Consider the following 23,884-nt stretch of genomic DNA (forward strand, 5'->3'; position numbering starts at 1 on the left):
ATGCCGTTTGAAAAGTTCCTACAGAAAATGGGTGGCTCCCTGTAAGTTAAACCGAGAACGAACTTCTTTGAAATGTAGTCTCAATCGAGAGTTTTGCATCCTTGCAGTCTACCATTATATCTCTTCGGGGAATTTACATTAAACTTCATGATAGCATTAAAAAAACACACTACATTGTCCTGGGTCAAAAAACCTACTCCAAACGCATGGCTATCATTTCAGCATAGAAAAACTGAAGCGTGGCGGCATTCACTGTGGGTATTGACAGTGGCTCAAGTCATATAAATCCCCGGATTTGATCAACTTACCTATATAGGAGCAATATACGGATTAAATAACACAAAGCAGTAGTGCTCTGATGTGGGTTTTATCTTGTTATCAACTACGTAGACTCTGGAACTCCGAGCATCGTCAATCTTTTCATGCCATCGACCCATTTTTCTTTCTTTTCCAAAAAAGAAGTTTTGCAGAGTGAACCGAGAACTTCTCAGCTCTTAAAATCAGTTTGTTGATATGCGAAAAGCTGTTTATTTACTGCCCTGCAAATCAAGAGTAAAAATTATTTGCTTTTTCTCTGGATAGATATATCTTTTTAGATAACGGCTCAAAATGCAATCGGATAAGATGCCAAGGTATTGCATCAGGACTGAGTGAGGTTGACGACTTGGAGACTGATAGCTTTACGAGAGTATTGTTGGTAATCATTCTTACAAGCTCAAATTTACTAGAAATAAAGCTACACCGTATTGCAATGACTTCCGTTCACAAATATTCAGCTGATCAAATTGTTCGAATAAAATGAATATCATATTCTAGGTTAAGTAAAAAAACATTTTCCAAAGAAAAAAATGATTGAATTTTGAAGTAATATTTTCAGAGTCAACAATTAATACAGCTGGCTTTCAACAGCCGTTGCACCATTTTTAGGGACACTTTAAGAACCATTGGGAACAACCGAGTAATATTTCTGCAATGGGTGCGAACACTAGGACTCAAGCATCCCTAATGACAACACAGCAGCTCCCAAATTTTGCAAAAATCTAAAAATTATTCTTTATAACTTGATTTTATAAGGATAATTAGAAAAGTTCTCGGAATGGAATACAAATAAATGACTTCCCTCAGGGAAACTTCTTCATTTTTCAATGTAGTCTCTCTGTATACTAATGCACTTGGTCCAGTGATGTTCCATTGTCTTGATCCCACCTCAGGAATAAGATTCCTGAAGACCTGAAAAAGATCCGTCTACTTTGGCTGTTAGTTCTTTGTTTGAAGAGATTCTCTGTCCTTTGAGGATAATTTTGAGCTTGGGGAAGAGATGCAAATCTGATGGAGCCAAATCAGGTGATAAGACGGGTGCGGCTACAATTCACATCTTAGTTCAAGTATTTTTTCCATGGCAACGACACGCGTGTGGGCGTGCATTGTCTTCATGACTTTTATCCTTGCCAAACCTGGCCTTTTTCCGTGTATCTTTTAATTCAGTTGGTCCAGGAGATTAGCGTAGAACTATTCAGTAATTGTTTGACTAGTGGGAAGATAATCTATCAGCAGAATCCGTTTCGCATCCCAGAACACTAAAGCCATCACCTTTCCGGCCGACCGTATTGCCTTTTCTTTCTTTGGAGGTGGTGAATCGACGTTTTTTCACTGCTCTGACTTCTGTTTTGTCTCTAGGGTATAGTGATGGACCCAAGTTTCATCTGCGGACTCAAACTGGCGCAGAAAATCTTGTTAGTAGCTCTTTAAACGGGTCAAATTTCGGAATTTTCCAACCTAATGCATTTGGGATCCTGCGTCTCGAGTTTCATCACCCATTTTTAAATTAAATTTCTCATATCCAATTCTACAGTTGAAATTTGATATGCCGGTTCAGATGACATCCCTACAGCTTCAGCGATTTCTCGCTAACACAGTCGGTGAACCTCCGTGATCTAATTGAGTAGCTTCAGGCGTGATGTGGTGGAAGTCGAGCATAATGAATAACTGATCGTAGCACTCTTCCACTTGATAATCAAGTGGAAAAGATCTACGATCAGTTTTTCATTATCCTTCATGATTATGTACTTTTGGGATAATTTATGGGATTGTGGCACATTTTGACCGACTAATTCGCAGATCATCATCTACGATGTCCCGACCAAACTTAAACCCGTGTGTCCACTTGGCAACAGCTGAATATTAAGGAGCAGAGCCCCCAAGAATGTTCTGAAAGTCTACATGAATTTCCTTTGCTTTCATACCTTTCTTAACGAAGTATTTCATCACTGCTGTGATCTCAATTTTTTCCATCTTCATAAATCACTAGACGGGTACAACAGAGGGGAGACCGCACCACAGATCTCATCCCAGAGAACTGACTTGTGATATGCTAATCATGAAGGATTACATATTATTACGCGGGAAACTCGTTGCGCTAGCGCCGACATCTGGTGGTGATTCTGAGAGCCTTCATAATTACCTGAAAGGAAATTTAAAGTGACCAGGAGCAGCCCACTATTTTACAACATTAGCCGTGCCTTATGGTTTAATTGTGAACAATAAAGAACATAATATTTCTATAGAATGAAGTTGCATAAAAAGAAATGCGTAATATAGGTAATCATGATTTAACTATAATTAAAACTATAAAATATGATGCACAATCATATTTAACTAGGAATTTGAGACCTCAGTACAAAACATTATTTCCCAATATAATGTTTCTAAATTTCCAATTTTATTAGACGAGGAAATTTCCAGGAACTTATCCATCATGCACTGTGTTAATTCAAATTATGCTGAGTACATATAGAAAGAGGCAAGTGACAAGTAACTTGACCTTTCTGTCACATTTACAACCTTCAGTGGTACTTGTGAAGACACTTTTCCTCCCTCCAAAGTGAAACATAAAATTTATTAATGTACCATTATTGCCTTGAGTGTAAGTAAGGCTAAAATTAAAGTACTTTACATTCCAGGTCTCGATTTACTTTCCCTAAACCAGCTCCAGTGACATCTGAAGTGAAGCGGCAGGCACTGGAATTGCCTGAGAGCTTTGACTGGAGGAATGTCAGTGGAGTAAATTATGTATCTCCTGTAAGGTAAGTTTGATCTATTAATAATTAGGAATTACCTGACCTTCGGGTTGATTACTGTGTTTATGGTTTATGTTTACACTAAATTCATAGAAAAGCTTCTGAGTAATAATAATACAGAGTTTCATTCCTGTTGCTAATTAACGAACCAACTAAAAACTAACTAATTACAACACTCCATACTTATGATTTATGAAGAAATGTTTCCTGTTAGTAAGCAATAAAACTTATTATTGCCATCACAAAATAACTGCGAAGAAACCAGAGTTTACCATATGAATTATTTCTTATTTATACTTGGAAATTTACTTGAAGAAGTACAATCTGTCTGGGAATGCAATATATCTGACCTCTTCTAACAAGGGAATATGTATTACCCGAAAAAAGGAGGTATTTGATGATCAGCTGATATTTACTTTATATGTTTATAATTGGTGTTGATGAAATAATGAAAGGAGGGGGAATGGATAAACATTGGCAAATGGCTGCACTGATTTGCTTAAATGTTTTCTTACCACTATTTGCTGATACACATGCATTATAATTCTGGCAAACATATCGATTTGGTATCTTGTTTCTCTTTTCAAAATCTGGTATGATTCTTGAATGCTTTTACCAATTGAAATGTAACATATGTGAAAATGAAATATTAATTACCTAATTCCAATAAGAACAGAAATGTACCACATTAGATATGAAATATTTTTAATATAATTAGTAATCATCATTTTGTACTGCCCAAGAAATCAGGAACAATGTGGCAGTTGCTTCGCATTTGCTTCAGCAGCCTCGTTGGAAGCTAGGATAAGAATTCAGACCAATAATGAGCAACAACCTATTTTCTCACCCCAAGATGTTATAAGCTGCTCTTACTATGCACAGGGGTGTGCTGGAGGTTTTCCTTATCTGATAGCAGGAAAATATGCACAGGTATGATTAAATTTTAAAATTATGTATTCTTGATTCCTAAAAGTTTTAAGGTGGAACGTAAGGGTTTGATCCATTCAATTACCAGGAAACACTATTGCCGTTAACTATTCTAAATCCCCCTGCTGAAAGTAACTGCTAATTTAAATACACTCCTTTACATGAGAAACATTTTTCTGAAATTTCTGCCTAGAACCTTTTAGTAATTGGTTAACCACGGGGCAAAACCTGCACAATGGGTGCCCTCAATGAAGGACATGAAAGCTCAATGTAAATGAAGGCTAATTTATTTCTTTTGCTGCAGAAAATTATCATGCTGATTGTCTTCATCAGTGAGCAGAGCTAAGTTACAATACTATCCACTATATTGATTACTACTTGACAATTACTCTCCTATTGACTTAAGTTTGGTTGAGTGTACAACATGATAACATCTGGGTCACTGTCATATGTAATCACCTAAAAAAATTAATGCCTATTAAGAATCTTTTTACATATTTCCACACACAAAAATAAAAAAATAGCCATTCAATAAGAAGTATTTTCCCAACAAAATGAATGCAGGATTAACTAATTTATGAAGGGCTAGAATGTCAGTGACTTTATTAGTTCAATGAGGTGCTGGTAAAATCATTTCCCTACAAAATTTTATGATTTGTCCTCAATCTTCATTTACACAATATTTCACTTCCCTGGGATCATTAACATTGGAGGAAAAATGTAATTTGCAGAAATAAAAAAACTTCCAAAAATGTTTCAAGACAAATGTTGGGCAACATTTTCTAAATATCTGCTTTTTCTTGACAGCAATTTTTTCATGGATTCATTAAAAATTTATTAATTTGTATTATCAGAGGAGCTTCATGTCAAGCAATAATTTTCAAGAATTTCTAGAATTAATTATTCGAAGTTCTCTATGAAAAACATTTTACAATGGCAGTTTGCAATTGAATTATGCAAGAAAAGATTCATGAGATTCTTTTACTACTTATTGTTTCATGATTTTGTTGCTATTGAATTTAATTATTTCCTTCTTGATAGGACTTTGGAATGGTGGAGGAAAAGTACAATCCATATCAAGGAATAGATACACATTGCACTACTCCTGCTAATGCCCCACGCCATTATACAGCAACTTATGAATACACAGGAGGTACGTATATAAATCTGATAATAAAAATGTTTCCTAATCAAAACCTCTGGCACAGTTTTTAATTATGGCATAAATTCGAACTCTTAGAATTGCTGAAGGTTGAATTAGTTTTTAATTCTGAAATTTTACTCTTACTTCAAAAGGGAAGAATCTATTTGAAGACCCCCACATATTAAATGGAGCAAGCAAAATTCACAAAAAACCTACTAAAAATAACTGCAATAGTACTTGTGCACATAGTAATTTTCAGAATTAGTAGTAAAAAAACATTACCTATACATTTATACAACCTTCAATAAGAGGAATTAAGATTAGTGAAAAATGAAAACTTGGAAATTTTATCTCCACTCTTGCTTCAGCATTATACCAATTACATGTACATGCCCATGCATCCATAAAGAAATATAAAAAATCCTACTGCAAGCATTTTGGTTTAGCTCCTACAATAGTAATGGGCACTGAAAACTTTTTTCCCCAAACTAACAAAAAAATTAAGTATTTATCATTTTTCAATGGCATAGGCACTAAAACTGCTTGTTTGATTAACAATGGATTAAAGAATTAAGATTTACAAAATACAAGCCGCAATTATGCAGAAATGAAGGGAAAATTATGCAAGTTTAATAATCTTTCATTTTGAGTTCTCCTCAATGAAGCCCCCCAAGGATACAAAGAGAACAGCATCAACTAGGTTCTCTTCTTACATCAAGGAAATATGTTTGACGGATGTGACCTAAATTATGCACACAAATACAAGCACCCTCGATTGCACATTTTCCACTACCTACCAAATAATTTATTTCATCACAAAATAAAAACTTAGTAGGTAAATGACCAGGTAAAATCTTTCACCATGATTATTTAACAAAGGTGAAAGTTAATGCAGAAGTCACTATTATTTGATGGTCTATTGTTTAGGTAGGTAATGGATAGACACAAACCATACACTCGGAAAATTATTAGCCTTGCCAAACAAGTCAAAAACCTGGCACCCCACACTACAATAAACCATTCTTTAATTCTCTATACAGTCAATTTCCCTTCATTCCATCCGACATCCCTGGCCTATTCCTACCCCTTACTTGTATACCTAATGTTCTCCACTCTATCAGTCTTGAACATTACATTCCCAGTCAAAATATTCTGCATCCATCTTTTCTGCCTTCTTTGGATTTCTGCCAACAATTCTCTCTCCTCACCCCAAGCTTCAATTCCTCGTTTGCTTTCCTTACTGTCACCTTTTCTATCCTTCTCCAAAACCACAGTTCAAAAGACTGGAATCTACATCTATGCTTCAAAGAATATGATTCCATGACACACAAAAGTACACTCCAATCCTAAGTTTTCACCATTCTTTTCTTAACCTCCTAACTCAATGTTATCTATTCCCTCCTCATGATTGCTTCTTTGCCTAACTCAGCTGTTTCTATATCCCAACTACTGTGACCATCTAGTTACAAGGCACTTCCAAGATCCATAAACTGTTCCACCAGTTCTAATTTATTCCCTCCTGTTTTGATGTTTAACTTAGCTTTCCCCTTTCTCGAAAACGTCATAACCTTTGATTTGCTTACATCCTTCACCAACTGGCTAACTAAAGCTTGAAAAGCCATGAACCTAACTAATTTTATGACTTCCTCTCCATCATTCATTCCTGTCTCCAGTTATATATATAAAGAAAATATATTTTACTGATGGATTCCATGAATCCAATGACTCATACTATAGCTGAATTTTGTACAAATTTCAAAATTTTCACATTTTAATCTGTACTTATTAAGTTCATATACTACAGAATTCATTCCAAGCTCTCCCAAAAAGCATAACATATTCCATCAATATCTTATTGTAGGATGAAAAATGTCCCTTCCTGCCATATCAGCTCATATATAGCCCATCTAAATTATGGGAGCATGTTAATAATGTTCATTGGTTTTAAAAATATATTTAGGGATACAAAATACCTATGAAGAACAATTAATGCATTCAACCTAATACCTAACTCTGATGAATATTTCCTTATACATATATCACATTCTTTGTAAGCGTAAATAAAAGCAGTAATAATTAAAATCAAATTATCACAGCCATCAGTAAGATGTGGTATTACTTACCAAAGCACCTTCAACAAATTGTGCTAGAAAGGGACTTATTCCATTTTTTGAGAAAGTTACACAAATAATGAACAAATTAAGAGCATTTGATTCCTTAGCCTCATTTAAATTCAAGTGCCAAGCTTTTAGCTGAAAAGGAAGTAAAAAACAAAAACTTCGGCACCAAATTAAATTTTCTCATGAAGATGCTAAAAATTGATGATATGGGGTTAGGCAATACTTTACAAGAAAATAATTGAAAATTTTACCATTTTTCTGGTCAGTTTTAACAAAGATATACCAGAATTCAAAATTTTATATTTAAGCAATAATCCAAATACAGTCTATTATTTTTGCATTTACATAAGATTTTTAACATTAATATAACTTTAAAGATGATTACAAACATCTAAGTCCTATGAGGAGATTCCACCCAAGTGGGAATCAAACCCATGACTTCTTTTCTGGCAGCCTAGGAAGTTACCCTGCCATCACCTTGGCTGGTATTTTATAGTTCGACTCTTTAAGTTCAACAACCTAATGCACAAAGTTACAAGGAACTTTGCTAGAGATAGATATATCTTGGGCAAAGTGATTGAGACATCTGGGTTTTAATATATAATTTTTTTGTCTATCTATTATTGCCACAACAAGGTTCCACCTTTAGAAAATGATTATGATGATATATAATTAATACCCAAATGATGTTGAGAGTGAATATATTTGTAATGTCTTTTGCAGGTTACTACGGAGCCTCAAATGAAGAAAATATGATGCTGTCATTAGTCAACAATGGCCCAATAGTAATTGGCTTTATGGTATTCCCAGATTTTTACAGTTATTCAGGAGGAGTTTATCAGCACACTGGTCTTTCTAGTAGATTCAACCCTTTCTATGTAAGTATGATATTCAAATACATTGCAAATTCTGTGGAAGCGCATGTCATTCCTTCCAATGTCACGGATACATACAACTTCTATGAAGTGTAACCTTTAACTACAAATATACAGGTAAAATTGCGTAGCATAGGAATTGAAGTTTTGAATAATTGAATTTTGGGAATATTACTCATTAATGTATACATGGTATAGCAATCTCTGCAGCATCAGTTACACATGGAAAATAGAAACACTGTAATCAGCCTGAAGGTCGGTTTGGTGGGTGATGGTAAAATTCACCCAGTACTAAGCCCGATGGCATGTGATGTGAAATTCAAACATCAGGGTAGGGGGGCCAGTTCCTTTACCTGAGCTGGTTATGTTTTCCCAGGAAGATCTAGAACCCAATAAATAACATTGCTGGGGTGAAGCTGAGTGTGCCCTGAGGGACTTTCCCAAGAATCAAACCTGGGGTCTCCAGTCAGTAGTCCAATGCTCTCCCTCTGGACTACCGCGACCGTCAAAGAAAATACCACAAGGATCCTTATTTCACAAAGGAGCTATTATTTAATGCAACATTGATTTTCTAACACAATGTATACCTGTACTAACACAATGCACTTGTATGTTTGATAAGGTTTAAAGTTAATGGTAACTATATAATTTGAAACAAACATTTTATTGAACTTTTATAACAAATACGTCTTCAAACAAAGACAACACAAAAACACTCACAGCATGAGAAACACACTTATAAAAACATTATAATATCAACAGCTATGCATAAAGAAATGTGAAATGCAGTAACATAATTTTTTTTTAAACTGCAAATTGGAGTTACAAAATAGATGCGGGTAAAAAGAAGGTAAAATGCATTATTATATGGTCCCCATTGGATTCCATAATTCCCCGATTCCTCGCAAGTTAAATATTTAAAAATTTAATTTCTAAACTTGATTACAACTGATTACTCAACACTGCAGCATCACCAATTGAAAATTATTCACTTGTGCAAGTCACAAAAAATTCATATAAAACTGATTATAAAATAAAACCAACACATCAAAACAATTTTTTTCCCACAGGTGATCAACCACGCAGTACTTGTTGTAGGCTATGGAACTGAAGAGGAGACAGGACTTAAGTACTGGATTGTGAAGAACAGTTGGGGTGAAAACTGGGGTTTGGATGGATACTTTCTCATTCGAAGAGGAACAAATGAATGTGGAGTAGAAACCCTTGCTGTGGATGCTCATCCAATAGTGTAAATTATAAAAAGATGGAGAAACCTCAGTAGCTCGCATCTTGTAAGATATTATGTACCAACTTCAAAGTATATTATTTATTATTGCTTACTAAAAATGAACAAACTGTTGACTAGCTTTTTCTTTTGTACCGATGTATGCCTGCTGAATGCTGTCAATTATTTTTGGTAAATATTCTTTAGTTCACATCAATCATTGATTAAAGTATAAAAATTAAAGGGATAAAAGGTAAGTAAGACTCAAGCAATCCTAATCAGATTTGCATTTGGGATAAAATTATACACATTTCAGGACTGTGTATGATTTCATATAAATGAAAAACCTAGAAAGTACTTCACCCATTCTAACTGGAGTGGCATAAACAAGTTATGAACACTGTCCAAAAGTACTCCTAAATTATCAGTAACCTCCAACAACCTAGACAATTCTGCTTTCGAATTGGCAAGATACAAGAAAACCATCTGAGATAAAAGTCATCTTCAATCTCTATCATGATTGGAAAAGCTTTATGTTCACTTTAATACATCATAGTTAAAAATGTCCTCAGCATTTTTATGCATAAAATTATTTTTGAAATAATTTACACTTATATGCACCTATCCTGCAAGGGAAATTCAGAAAACATTTTCAAATGTCAAAATATTCATAAAATATTATGGTAGCATACTGCAGAAAGAAGCAAAATAAAATACACACTTTAACAAAATCAACAATTAGCAACACAGGGAAAATGTTGGTAATGATATTTTGTTTCTTTCATTTTCTTTATGGACATCTGGATCTAGACTATACTTATTTACAATGCACGATGCATGACTCAAATTAGATGGATGTAAGATTTTATCATTATATCCCTATGAGACTACAATAAGCATTCATCCATCTAATTTCAACAACCTCCCTCAAAAACCAATGTGGTACTTCAATGAAAAAAGAAATTCAAGTAGGGTTTCGCCCGATAAACTTAATGATATATTTAAGTATTGCATGGGATGACCATTTGAAAAGGAAAATTGGTTCACCGATGATTGGAAAGATTTGGTTCAGAAAGCTATGGTTGTGAATATCATTTAGAATGATACAAGTGGAGGTTATGACATTGGCTAACTGGGTTTCAAATTACTTCAAAAACTTCCTAACTATTAAGCTTAGATTTGCGGCAGGATATTGAGCTTTGAAGAAGCTTTGAGCCTCTGAACTCCAGACTTTCTTCATTAAAATATCATGGTCCCAGAAGGGACTTGGCAAGAATAGTAAACCTGGAATCAATTTGTTTTCTTTTTAACACCTGGCTTACTGGCAGTTAACCGCTGTTACAACTGAAAAGTGGGTAATTTGGGGAGTCGTAATACTTAAAAAGTTAAAAAATGTCTTGAATGAAAGAGAATTGACAACTAAAATACCTCAGTTCCAATACAAATTGAAGAAACACCAAACATTTGATTACTGGTGAGCTTAAACTCATGTCATGAGATGGCTATGTACGGGTAAAAATAATAATACCAGTAAAATTCTAAAAAGTTAACTTACAAGATGAATGCTATTCATTCACATGTAGTAATGCATGAAATGATTTAGGGCAAATAATCATTGGCATATTTACATTTGTTCCTTAATTAAATGCAACTACCAAATTCATCCAGGAGGACCTTCAACAAATACACATAGCTGGGCATTCAATATTTGAAATCCTTTTCAGGCCTCAGATTCATTTTTTTACCACAGTATGCCTGGAGGGCAACAATGAATACTTAAAAAAGTTTTGGAACACTTCTCAAAGAGATACAAAAAGCATGTAATCATCATTACCAATTAAAATCTTTGTGCTTTCTCAGAAACAATGGATTTTACCAAAATGTTTTAGACCGGTGAAGAACAAAGAAGAGCAAGTAACCACACATATTTCAAGTTTCCTGAAAGCCCCTCTTCTCCAAAACTTCTAATTAGGATAAATATTTTGGTTCTCAGGAAACCACAACTAATAACAATATCCAACACAAGGTTTGTTTTCAATAATTTTCATAAGTGAGGGCAGAACTTCCTCTATGCTTTTTGCCTTATGAAAGTGAACCCATTCAGGGTATGTTATTATTTTTCCTCTGGCTCATTTTGTTTCCAACAGAGTACCGATTTTCAGAAAATTTCACAGCTTTACATAATCACTAGCTGAATAGTCAAACCATTTGGCTGAAGTTCCATGTCGTATGCTACAAGAGTACTTAAAATATACATCTGTGAATCCAAAATTCAAATCTCAATAATACCCAAATAGTGACAATGACCTAGAAATTTTGGTTTTCCTGAACACCATGATTCTTCAAACACATTTTGATCGTATATACACCATTAAGAAAATCACCAGACCTACACATATAAGAGACCATGTCCTCGTGAAAACAATCATGAATGAATAAAAAATATTAAATAATGTCTCAATTCAGTTGCCTGTACATTCTATTAATCAAACTGAACTTCTTCTATGGATGTCCTTTTCAGTTTCCAAAGAAATAACATTTAAATAGTCCTCCCACTAACCTAAATCAATCCACTGAGATTCTTGCAGTAACTTTTTCTCAGAAAGTAATAATCAAGAATCAATAATCACTTGCTCCATTGTCTTGTTATCAAGGCACATTTCCACTGCAGCATAAATATGCAACAAACGTCTGTTGAGAGCAACATAATGTGGAGGATTGAGGAGAGGTGCCAAATGACTAGGACGCAGCAGATGTTCCAATGCCTCACCTAGAACACCACCTGATAGAAGAAGTAACCTTTCCCAAGTCTCCCGACGTATTCTGAGATTAAAAGAGAAAAATGCAAATATTGGAAATATATAAATATAAATACAATTCAGAATCCTATCCGAAACACTGTGAGTACCTAATATTATGTACTTCCGCACACTTAAAACCACTACTTCTAAAATATTTAATTCAGCAACTAATTCTATGATCATTCTTTATTGATCAGCTCTTATAATAAATAAAGAGGACATTAGTTTTAGCTATAAAAGATAAACCAAGAATTCAATTACATTTGATTGTGTGGCATGCATTTGTATTGGTCACTGAATTAGCTGAGTTGTAACAGTAACATAAACTCCTAAATCAACCCGAAGGTCAGTTTGGTATGTGATGATAGAGTTCACCCAGTGCTAAGCCCAACAGCGTGTGAAATTCACACATCAGGGTAGAGGGGCCAGTTCCTTTTCCCGTGTCGGTTATGGTTTCCCAGGAAGATCCGTAGCCCAAATATAATATAGCTGAGGCTATAGGCAGAGCTGAGGGTACCGAGAGAGGCTTGCCCAGGAATCAAACCCAAGCCCTCCAGTTAGTAGTCCAATGCTCTACCCCTGAAATACCACAACCCACATTGTGACATTATATGAAGAAGTATCCCTTAAAAGCTATTGAGAGCAGTAATGAGAACATTTTAATACGGCAGGGTAGCACAAGTTCATCAAGTCATGAAAATGTGAACTACTTAAACTAGTAATCTCAGTGTGCCAGGAAAAGATTAATGCTTTGAAATGAACACATTGTATGACTAAGAGTTAGCTAAGTAATTTATGAATTGTCATAACACTGGAGGGAGACTATTCATATTACACAAAAGTTGAAAATACACGAGGAATGAAAATCACTTTGACCCAAACATGATGAAGCATGAAAAACACAAGAACTGGTGACAGACAACTGGGATAATTTGCACTTCCTTGATGCAACAGATATAACAATGGTTCCTCAATATTAAAAATATTGAAACTTGCTCTATCACATCAAAACTACACTAAATAAATGATAATTTTATTTTCCTCAAACAATTTTGAAGTTAGACAACTGTTTGTACTAGTAGAATGGCAAGGTAGCTCAGATTCTCATGTGCTACGTTTACCTCAATTTCTCAATAATGTAAATTTCAATCTGGTTGATGATGGAAAGATGAGGGGAAAAAAGGAACATTTTCAATGGAGGACAAAAAAATTGGAACAAATTGATTCTCATGATGGAATCTGTATTGATCTGATAAAAAAATCAAAATTTTGGAAAAATTTGATTCTCATGATGGAATCTGCATTGATCTGGTGAAACATCTATGATTACTGGCCTTAACACTGATGCAATAGTGAAAAATAGCAATTTGATTATGAAACATGCACACCAATTGATAGATCAACAAATATTAGTAAATAATAGTATTGCACATTCCCACAAGATTGGGAAATTAAGATTTCACTCCATCCAATGGTTGGTTGGATGGGTTTACAAAAAGGCACAATCTTGTGTACAAGGTTGAAAGTAGAAGTGCTGATGTTGAGACTACAACTCAGTGGAAGGTATCAGAATTTATGAACTTCTTGAAGGCTATTGCTCAAAAGTTGTTTTCAACGCAGATGAGACAGGGTTGCGTTTTAATGTAATTTCAGCAAAAACACTGTACTTCAGATGAGAGCAACTTCAGGGAAGTTCGCTCATCAAACAAAAACTTGCCATCTTATTAATCACAAATGCATCTGGAAGTGAGAAGCTTATCACTAGTGTTTAGTAAGTCAAAGACTCCTAGGTGCATCCCAGGTCAAATATGTAAAAAAAGTTGCCCACTAGATATACAGCAAATACCAAAGCATTAATAACATCAGAAATATTTGAGGATGAGTTTCATGCTCTGAAAGCTAAAATGGGGTCTCAGAACAAGTAACTTTTGCTGCTTAACGATCAGTGTGCAGCCCATCCCCCAAAAGAACACTTCACAAATTTACAGTTTTACAATTTTTTCAGCAAATTATACTTTGGAGCTACAGTCACTGGATTTGAATATAATTCACTCATTTAAGGTACATTATCAAATAAGGATTTCACATACATAAGTTCATATGTCTGCATAATTGTGGTATGAATATAAAGGCAATTAAATTGAAAGCACTGGATGTTTTACACATCACATTATGGGCTTGGAAGCAAGTTAAGGATTCTACAATGCATATCTCTTTAGGAAGGAAGAATTTTATATTGATAATAATGAAGAAATTCCAGTACAAGTTATTTGTGATGATGATGATGATGCAACTATAGACAATGACTTCAGTACTTAAAAGCATGTTAAGTGAAAATTCTCCTTTTTTATCATATTACACGCTTTATTCTGGGGTCCCTAGTAAAGTGTAAATAAAGGGTTTTACTTTACATGATGATATAAACTCAAGTTCGACCTTGAACCATTATTTTTGTTAAGATAAATAAGTTAAACAATTCAAAGTGGTTCAGGAAATATATTCTGTTACAGCTATGCATTGATAAGAAATAAGACGTGATTAAATATACGAGGAATGCTCAAAAATTATCGCAAATTTTGAATTTTACCGGGTTACATATATTGAATTTTTTATTTTTTTGTGGCGTTATGTTGGTACTTATGTCTCTCACTTATGCCAAAAATTTAGGCCTTTTGGAATGTTCAATTAATTGTTGACAGCTGTTTTGCTTGGACATGTTTTGGCTTGTCTTTGATTTTTGCCTGTTCCAAAAAATGGATCAAAGTATCTGTATCAAATTATGCGTGAAAAACAAAATTAAGAGCGCGGATACATTCGAATGTTGACTGTGGCATATGGAGAAGCTACCTTGGACTGAAGCAACGTTTATCGGTGGTACAAAATGTTTTCAGAGGGCCGAGAAGATGTGAATGACGAAGAGCGTGCCCGACACCCAAGCACGTCAACAACAGACGAAAACATTGATGAAGGAAGAAAATAGCATTGGCCAATCGTCGAATCACCGTAAGAGAAGTTTCTGAGGACATAAGGCCATCTATTGGCTTGTGCTATTCAATTTTTACCGATGATTTGGGTATGACACTGGTATCTGCGAAATTCGTACCAAAATTGCTCAATTTTGACCAAAAACAGCCATGCATTAACATTGCTAATGAGGTGTTGGACTGTGTCCGCAACGACCCAAATTTGCTCCAGAAGGTCGTAACTGGTGACGAATCATGGGTGTATGGTTATGACGTGGAAACTCCCAAACATCCCAATGGAAGCTGCAGCACGAGCCGAGACCAAAAAAAGTGAGCCAAGTTCGGTCGAAAGTGAAAGTTTTGCTCACAGTTTTCTTCGGTTAGAGGGGTGCGGTGCATCATGAGTTCTTGCCACAGGGTAGACTTGTAAATAAGGAATATTATCTGCAAGTTATGTGCAATTTGCAAGAAGCAATCCGCCACAAATGCCCAGATTTGTGGAAGAACAAAAACTGGCTTTTGCACCATGACAATGCCCCTGCCCACACATTGTTACTTGTGCGTGAATTTTTGGCCAAAAACAACACACTAATGATGCTGCAGCCACCGTATTCCCCAGATCTGCCCCTAGTGACTTTTTCTTGTTCCCTAAACCAAAGAAGCCCATGAAAGGACAATGCTATGCTGCGATTGACGAGATAAAGACTGCATCGAAGGGGGAGCTGAACAAGAGGACAAAAAATTGATTAATGTAGTGCTTCGAGGATTGGGAAAAACGTTGGAACAAGTTTATAATATCTACTGGGGATTACTTTGAAGGGGACAAATAAAATATTCATTAATAAATAAATAATATTTGAAAAATAGCAATACTTTTTGAACAGACCTCGTATACATATAATTCCTTAATTAGAAAGTTGTGTATTTCAACATCATCAGCACTAAACTCATAACCAGAGTAGAAGGATAATTAAAAGTTCAGTTACAGTGAAAGGAGAGAGGAAGAAGGATTTGGCCTTATTTAAAGCTTCTTGCAGAACTAGCAAGTTATTAAAAGGCGCTCGAGTTGATTAGTGAGTGTTGTACTACTCAAAAATTGAAGCTAGAAGTGAGAAATTAATAATTAGTTGACCAGATATAGCATTAATTTGCAGTGAAGAGATGGGATTTTGACTTTAGAGCCACTTATGACTTTCAGCATTTCCTTATTTTAATTTCAAGATCTCCAATGTCTTGATTGTTATAGGAGCATTTGGCAATGCTAATCAAGTTTCTCTAATTTCTTTGAAATGCTTGTCTGCAGTTAGTAATTCAATACTATTGGTTGCAATGATTACTCCTTGATTCAACAGCTGAAACTAAAAAGCTGTTATTTTGGGGCAAAGAAAGCACCTAATTTTATCATCCGTACAGTGCAAATTGTCAACGTCAAGATAGAAGGTGGCATTGTCCAAAATCAAAAGCACTACCTCATCCTTTGAAATTTCCATAACATTGACTTGGTATTCCACAACTTGTTGATTAGTAGGAAGAGGGATGTTTAATTAATGGATATTGTCGGAGTAGGGTTGTCTCTTTCTGGTTTCCCAAACAAACTCTCCCTTAGAAGGATGAGGGAAGAGTGTCGTCTTGACATACAACCTGATTATTACATAGGAATCTAGGAATCTGAACTTTTGGCAGATGTATGATGTTATTTTTCCTCTCAAGACATCTTAATTATACAAGGGTAGTCCCAGAAGTACCCGGCGTGACCTAGATATGGCAATAGTTGTTCAAAACATATCACTGCATTAGAAAGTAAACAATCTATAAAGCATATGTTTCAAGTTTGAAGATGCTACTTTGTTTAGTATTTGATTGGCTGGGCCAAGGCCTTTCAAATAATAGTATTGTATTACATAACGATAACCAATTTTCTCATTTTCAAACGTGTCTTCAAACTTGAAAGATATGCTTTATAGATTACATACTTTCTAATACAGTGATATTTTGCAAACTACCGCCGTCTCTAGGTCAGGCCAGATACTTCTGGGCAGTCTCATCTGGGTTTCTACTGCAAGCAAGGTCATGGCATCGGTTTTTTGGGATGCACCTGAGAAAATTTTCATTTACTATCTTGAAAAAGGAAAAACTATCAACGGCGAGTATTACACAAACTTATTGCAATGTTTGATGAAGAAATCAAGCAAAAGTGGCTGCATTTGACAAAGAAGAAAGAGTTGTTTCATCAAGACAATGTAACAGCTCACAAATCTGTTATAGCTATGGCCAAAATTCATGAATTTAAGTTTGAATTGCTACCTCACCCACCCTATTTGCCAGATTAAGCCCCCTCGGATTATTTTCGGTTCACTAACTGGAAAAAATGGATTGGTGGTCAAAGATTTTACAACCATGAAGAATTGATGTCAGCAGTTAATGGCTATTTTGAGGAGCAAGACAATTCTTATCATAAAAAGGGTATCAAACTTATTGAACATTGCTGGGAAAAGTGTATAGAGATGAAAGGAGATTATGTTGAAAAACAAATACAATTGTTTCCCAGATTTTTGTGTTTTCTTTGTTGGGTCGGGTACTTCTGGGATTACCCTTGTAATTGATATAGATTAAAAAAAAACATTTCTTGCGTTTTGCTCTCTTTTTTGCAAAAAACTATGTTCTTTCCCATAGGATTCTCCATGTGTTTATAAATGTCAAAAATCCCATGAATCTCTGAATATTTTAAAACATGACCCCTGAAAAATCATTGGTTCCAAGTTGTTTTATACATTAAAAGGCATCCAATTATGTCACTTCAGATTCAAAACCATCTTATCACCAGCCCACTGCATATTATAAAATGATAAAATGGCCCATATACACATTTGACATGGTCAGGTAACTACTATACTATGACTATACTACTACTACACTACCACTTCGTACAAACTACTTACATGCAGCACTGGTAGAGAGGAGCCAGGATGTCAATGTGATCAACATAAGGATTTCCAAAACTGGTGCACATGAAAGGAAAATAATGTTTAAACACATACAGATACTCTTCTAACCGATGAGATCAATACCTATGCAGAACTTTACAACTGATACAGATCCTAAATCAAAAGGGCTACCAGGACAAAATTTTATGTGATCATTTTTAGGGCTAGGGACAAGAATAATGTATTCCACCAGAGAAAATGGGATTAAACCCTAGAAATTCCAGCAATTATATTTTATACATATTAAATGCACTGTGACACTGCGTAACTCAGAATACTAAATCCAACATATACAAATTTGTTCATTCGCTTTAATTTCTTTTCATGTGTGGGGAGAATCAAATCAAATAGAGAAATTATCACAGATCATGACCACCGGTATCCTTGATATTATGCTACAGGGTGGACATAACTATTTAAAGGAGTGGCATAACCATTAAGGATACACTAGATTGCTAATGTAATTTTTTAAGGACTTTTAAGTACAAGTAGTAGTTTTGAGGGGAGGCGACCGACAGCTAAGGTCATTTGCGCCATAGGAGATGGACAGGAAAGGATGAAGGGTGGAGAGAAACCCGGCGTCGGCATTAGCCTACTCTTTACGAAAGGCGCCAAGGAGCAGGTAATAAATACTCTCAGAAAACTCTTTAACATTTACGAAACGCTAATTCACAGCCTCCAAATTTCATAGTGTTTGACATTATCGGATTAATTTTGAAGCGTGCTTTATACAGGTAAAGAAGACAAAACACTACATGCTAACATCTAAAGAATAAAAGTAAATCTCCACCATATTGATATGACATGTGCTTAAGTCCATTATAGAAATATGCTCGTAAAATTTGCATATGAGGAATTATACTAAGCTCAAATTTGTACTTAACTACATTCATGCTATTATTTCAAAGATCGAGGCAGAGAAATTGTATGAATTACATTGGTTAATGTTCTCATTTTATAAGAGGTGATACCAAGAATTTGGTAATTTTAAAGAGGAATTATTTTCAAATAAAATTTGATTCTTTACAGGCTATTTTAAATTCAAGGTCAACTTCCATTTGGATAAATATATTCGAAAGTCAGTGAAATTTTATGTCAATGATAACAGCTTTCATGGAGTGGAATCAAATCTCACCTTTTTCCATTATCAACCAGCAATATCATTGAGTTAGGGAAGCGCTCAAAAGTTTCAAGTTGGTGACGATCCCCATTCCCAATCATAAAGTCAAAAATAGCAGCATCAATCAAGTCGAGCAAACGATTCTTCACAATGATACCATTGCCTGAAAAAATGTTTCTTGATGACCCATGACTCTTTATTCCATCAAAAATGTGATGGCAGTAGTTCTTGCTGACTTCCCACCTATAAAAGTCGAAAGAAGTTCAAGGATTTTTGAAATTAATTTTATTTACACAACAGGCTTTATAATAAGCAAAGTTAAATTAATAAAGCTTGCTCAAAATGCACCATAGGTGTCTCATGCTGAAATCTGCATCAGTGCAATAGAGAGAAATCACTTGAGTACCATTTTGCTGTTCTCCCCTCTCTCCAGAAATGATAAAGGAAATCACTTGGGATGATTTCACGCAGCAATATTGCACATTGAGGTCCCATGTATATATACTTCTTGCATTCAAAATTATTCTCTAGCTTGGTGAAATTTGCTGCTAGTGTAATTGGCATTTAAAAACTAATGGCAAATGTATTGATTCAAGTTTCAAACCTTTTTTATACTCTCTCAATAGCATTTAATTTATTAAAAAGGAAATATTTTATTTCAAAAGGAAATTTATTCAGCAGCATGTTGGATTATGGCAGATTACACATCAGCTAAAGCAGTGCATTAAATAAGTGCATTTTCTATTCATGAGGAAAATTCTTCCTCTGATGGCATTAGAAACTTCAACATGGAGTGCAGTTTTGTACACCTAAGAAGCTTGATGATTGAGGCATAGGATAAGAGAAGTATGGGGGCTTTTGAGATTTCAGAGTGAATAATGGAGAGAAAGGAAAAAATGATGAAGTTGTTGGCAGGGCAAGAGAAACACAATTGGAAGTTGGAAGAAGGCAGAACAAGTGGATGCAGGAGATACTGAGAAGAAATGGGATGCTGAAGACAGCAATAAAGGAATGAATGTTAGGAGAATAAGGAAGAGGGAGGAAAAGAATAGGCAATATGGTTCAAATGAAGGGAGGTAGTAGTAAGTACAGCTAAGGATGAGTTATTGTAATTCCGTAGAGCAGGGTTTCAGGGCATTGTGTGTCATATCTGACAGTGCCTAGGAAAACAGTCATGTGTAGTTTCACATTCCACTGAAAATATAACCAAAGCCAGTAGACTACTGCTAATTAAATTTAAACCTTTATATGAGAATGAAGAGTTACAAGATTGTATGGCTGATCAACAACCAGGAATGTAAGCAAAGAATCTCTCTCATAATAGGGGTAAAAAGCCATCAGTGCAGCTAGAAAGAACCCTATAATAAACATGGGACGTTTTCTGGAAAATTTAAGTACCCATAATAGCTAATGTCTACAATTGTCATCCTGGCTGCATGTAAGGATTAAAAATGGTGTAATACACATTATGCAATACATCTGGGTCTCTCCTGATCATATGACACAGTTTCTTCTGGACCTAAAAAATACACAATATTCAAAATTTGCAATATCTTATGTCTTCATATAACATTATAAAAATCAAATATTTCCATTTGACAAGGACATCATCAGTCAAACCTGTCACTGATATCCTATGAGATGGTTAGGGGCAGGAATCAAATCATGCACATATCATGGCCACCTTAAACATAAAAAGCTAAGGTTGTGGTAAAAGTTGATATGAGAGGGAAAGCATTATCTGAGAAAACAATGCCATTCATTAATTTGGAAAAGAGAGAAGTTTATCCCAAACATTACTATTTTGGTCTCTTCCATATAGCCTGGACCCACTTACTCCACCCATTGAATGTTTATAGAGAAACTTGGGCACAATTCTGGAGGCAGGTTTGAAGCATAAATACATGAAAGGACCTGGTTAAACTAATAAAGTGATTATTGGTGAAATATTTACGGAAAATTTTTAGATAAAATAATATTTAAGCTGCACACTCAAGAATTAAAATTAAAAGGGTGTGTGGCTTGCACAATTGGTAAAATTGAGTAATTAAGTTCGATCAGACATTAATTCTATCACTTTACAGTAAATATCACCAAGTCATCATCAAATTTAACACAGATGCGTTTGCACTTAAGAGAAATTTTATAACAACTATAACTACACCTTAAATTAATAGGCATCAAGAAGCTTCTTTATACAACATACTGCCAGCTACTAGCCTACCCTTGGGCTCATTTTTAACCTAGATCTGAGGTTCACTCAGATGAAATTTGATTTTGTGTGCTAATGCGTATTTTGTGGTGCTAACACCCTATGTTAGGGCATCACCCTAGAATTACTTTTGTCTCCAATTAGCCATTTCTACTGCCAAATTCACAGGTTGATTCTTTTGGGCTCTAGAAATATAAAAATCACACTGCATTGATAACACTTTAAAAGGAGACTAGCACATTCATTTTTGTTTCAATATTTCCATCTAAGATGAAAAAACACAAGTATTTAGAACAGTATAATATTTAGAAAAAAAACACACATTGTGGCATTTTGTTGAAAGCAATGTGCGAAATAAAGTGGCAAAGTATTTTTTTTTTCTAGCCCTTCTACTAGGAACACCTCATCTTCCACCCGCTCATATTCATAATTCTTCTTTCTACTATTTTATTCAACATTACCACTACCCTCTTGAATCTCTTCTCATTCACAACAATTAACTCTCTAATTAAACTATCACTCCAATAATCCCCACCATCTTTCTGTCTTAACTTGCACAACTTTTATCATATGTATATTTCACTCACATCTACATGATGTTTCTAAACTTCTGCGCCCTTAACAATGTTCTAACAATCCAAACCTTTATTCTAAGTCAGTCTTCTTTTTTGCTGCAATTTAGCTCTGCCGCTATTTCATAATGAGGATTTCCGAGGTCATACCTCCCAGGTTGCTGAGTATGACACTAGTTCCAGTAGGCTGATCCTAGGATTCAATATTTACTTAATTAGATCCATCATGATTTCATGTAAAAAATATTTGAGCTGATTTCTCACAGTCTTCCTTGGCAGTGCTTTTAATGTGACACCATCCTTACATGGCTGTCCCACTGGAGTCACAGGCCGTTGCAGCCAGCGCAATGTGAATAGGAGCTACCTTTTCCAATAACCTATTTGGCATAAACAACTCTACCAGGAGCAACTATCTGCGTTTCCATTAGTACAGCTCTAAGGATCACATCAAGGCCATAATCCATGGGGTAAGCCACATTTTGATGACCTCTTAGAAAACCTTACCTTTTAATAGCCACAATAATATACTTCCTGCATGCTAGACAAACTGAAATAACTTTAAATAAAAGTAACTGATCATTTACTAAAGGTTACAAGATTTGTAATTTTTAATAACACTTTTCAGTGAATAATTCGCTTGTTTTAAAAGAAAAACTATGACTTTGTAACCCGACAGTAGTTTATCTAGATAGTCTGGGTTTTAACATTCAACATCATCATCAGATCATCAACACGTAGAACATCAAAACAGGTTGTGTCATAAAAAAATACTTTATTAGTAAAAATTACAAATTAATAGTTTTTCATTATAAAATGAATCGATCCCATAGTCACACCTTAAACAACCAATGTCCTCGTAGTTTTCACCTATCACCATCATAATAATCCACACGAAGGTAAGGTTTTGGTGGGACAAACCAAAATTCTAGCTAACTTCCCATTACTGAAAACATAAAAAGCTAAAAACATCCCTGGTGAATTATTTAAAGATAAAGTTGGCATGAAGCCATGCAGCTTTTATGATTTGATGATAAGTTGAAATAATTTCATTTTTGAAATATTTTTACCTGACGGCCTTTCCAGACTTATATGACCTCTGCCATGGGTTCTTATACTTCTTCAAAGGTAGAAGATTAGAGGGGAGCCACATGGACAAAGCACCCTCCATATAGGATCCACGGCCTTTTTGGTCAAGGGTTTTTCCACATACTGGCTCCTTGGGTGTGCAATAGCGGCATACTCCATAGAAGCAAGTTGCATTGCCTGAAAAGTGTGAATTTTTAAAAGGTGTGAAACATTATGCTGAATTAGTTACACGGAATGTACCTTTATTAATAGTTAACATATTAATAGTTAATGTTAATGGTGAAATGTTAACAGTAGATAGAGTGCAATAATGACGCCATGGTGGGTACCAGGGTTCCTCAATTTAAAAACTGAATACTAAGCTCTTCCCACTGTAGACATTGCATACCTGGTTCATTTTATTTTCCGTTCTGCAAGACTGCAAGATATAGAACTACATCACCTGTCACACATCTTTTAAAGAAGATGACAAAATATTTATTTTCCATTATTATATCTCTTAAATTTATAATAGTTTCACAAATAGGATGAACAATGGATGAAATAGTAGTAGTATTTAGGAGAGGCAACCAACAGCTGAGGCCATTTGTGCCATAGGGGATGGACAGGATTGGATGAAGGGTAGAGAGAAACCGGCATCGGCATTAGCCTACTCTTTACGAAAGGCGCCAAGGGGTCCGCAGTTTAACGTCCCATTCGACAGACGGTGTACTCACTCAAAGTGCCCTCCACAAGGCACCTCAAATAGGGATCGGGATATTTCTGAAAAATATTCAAC

The 23,884-nt window shown here is 35.1% G+C and overlaps 2 protein-coding genes across 2 annotated transcripts in view; one reads left to right on the forward strand and one right to left on the reverse strand.

The window, feature by feature from the left end:
• LOC139691169 (dipeptidyl peptidase 1-like) lies at positions 1 to 9,396 on the forward strand. The gene is made up of 6 exons (XM_071588887.1): positions 1 to 41; positions 2,961 to 3,083; positions 3,821 to 4,007; positions 5,046 to 5,157; positions 7,992 to 8,146; positions 9,214 to 9,396. Exons 1-6 carry the CDS (start codon positions 1 to 3, stop codon positions 9,394 to 9,396), a joined length of 801 nt encoding a protein of 266 aa, XP_071444988.1.
• Positions 8,801 to 23,884, reverse strand: part of LOC139691191 (glycosaminoglycan xylosylkinase) — a 22,746-nt gene continuing 7,662 nt past the window's right edge. Inside the window, exons 5-8 of the mRNA XM_071588919.1 lie at positions 23,088 to 23,283; positions 19,252 to 19,479; positions 18,072 to 18,131; positions 8,801 to 12,191 (exon numbers count right to left, since the gene is read on the reverse strand). Of these exons, the coding sequence (XP_071445020.1) occupies positions 11,981 to 12,191; positions 18,072 to 18,131; positions 19,252 to 19,479; positions 23,088 to 23,283 (695 nt within the window). The 3' untranslated portion in view covers positions 8,801 to 11,980. The remainder of the gene's footprint in view (positions 12,192 to 18,071; positions 18,132 to 19,251; positions 19,480 to 23,087; positions 23,284 to 23,884) is intronic.

This window comes from Hetaerina americana, unplaced genomic scaffold (assembly GCF_022747635.1).
Source record: "Hetaerina americana unplaced genomic scaffold, ioHetAmer1.1.p SCAF_30, whole genome shotgun sequence".
Taxonomy (NCBI): domain Eukaryota; kingdom Metazoa; phylum Arthropoda; class Insecta; order Odonata; family Calopterygidae; genus Hetaerina; species Hetaerina americana.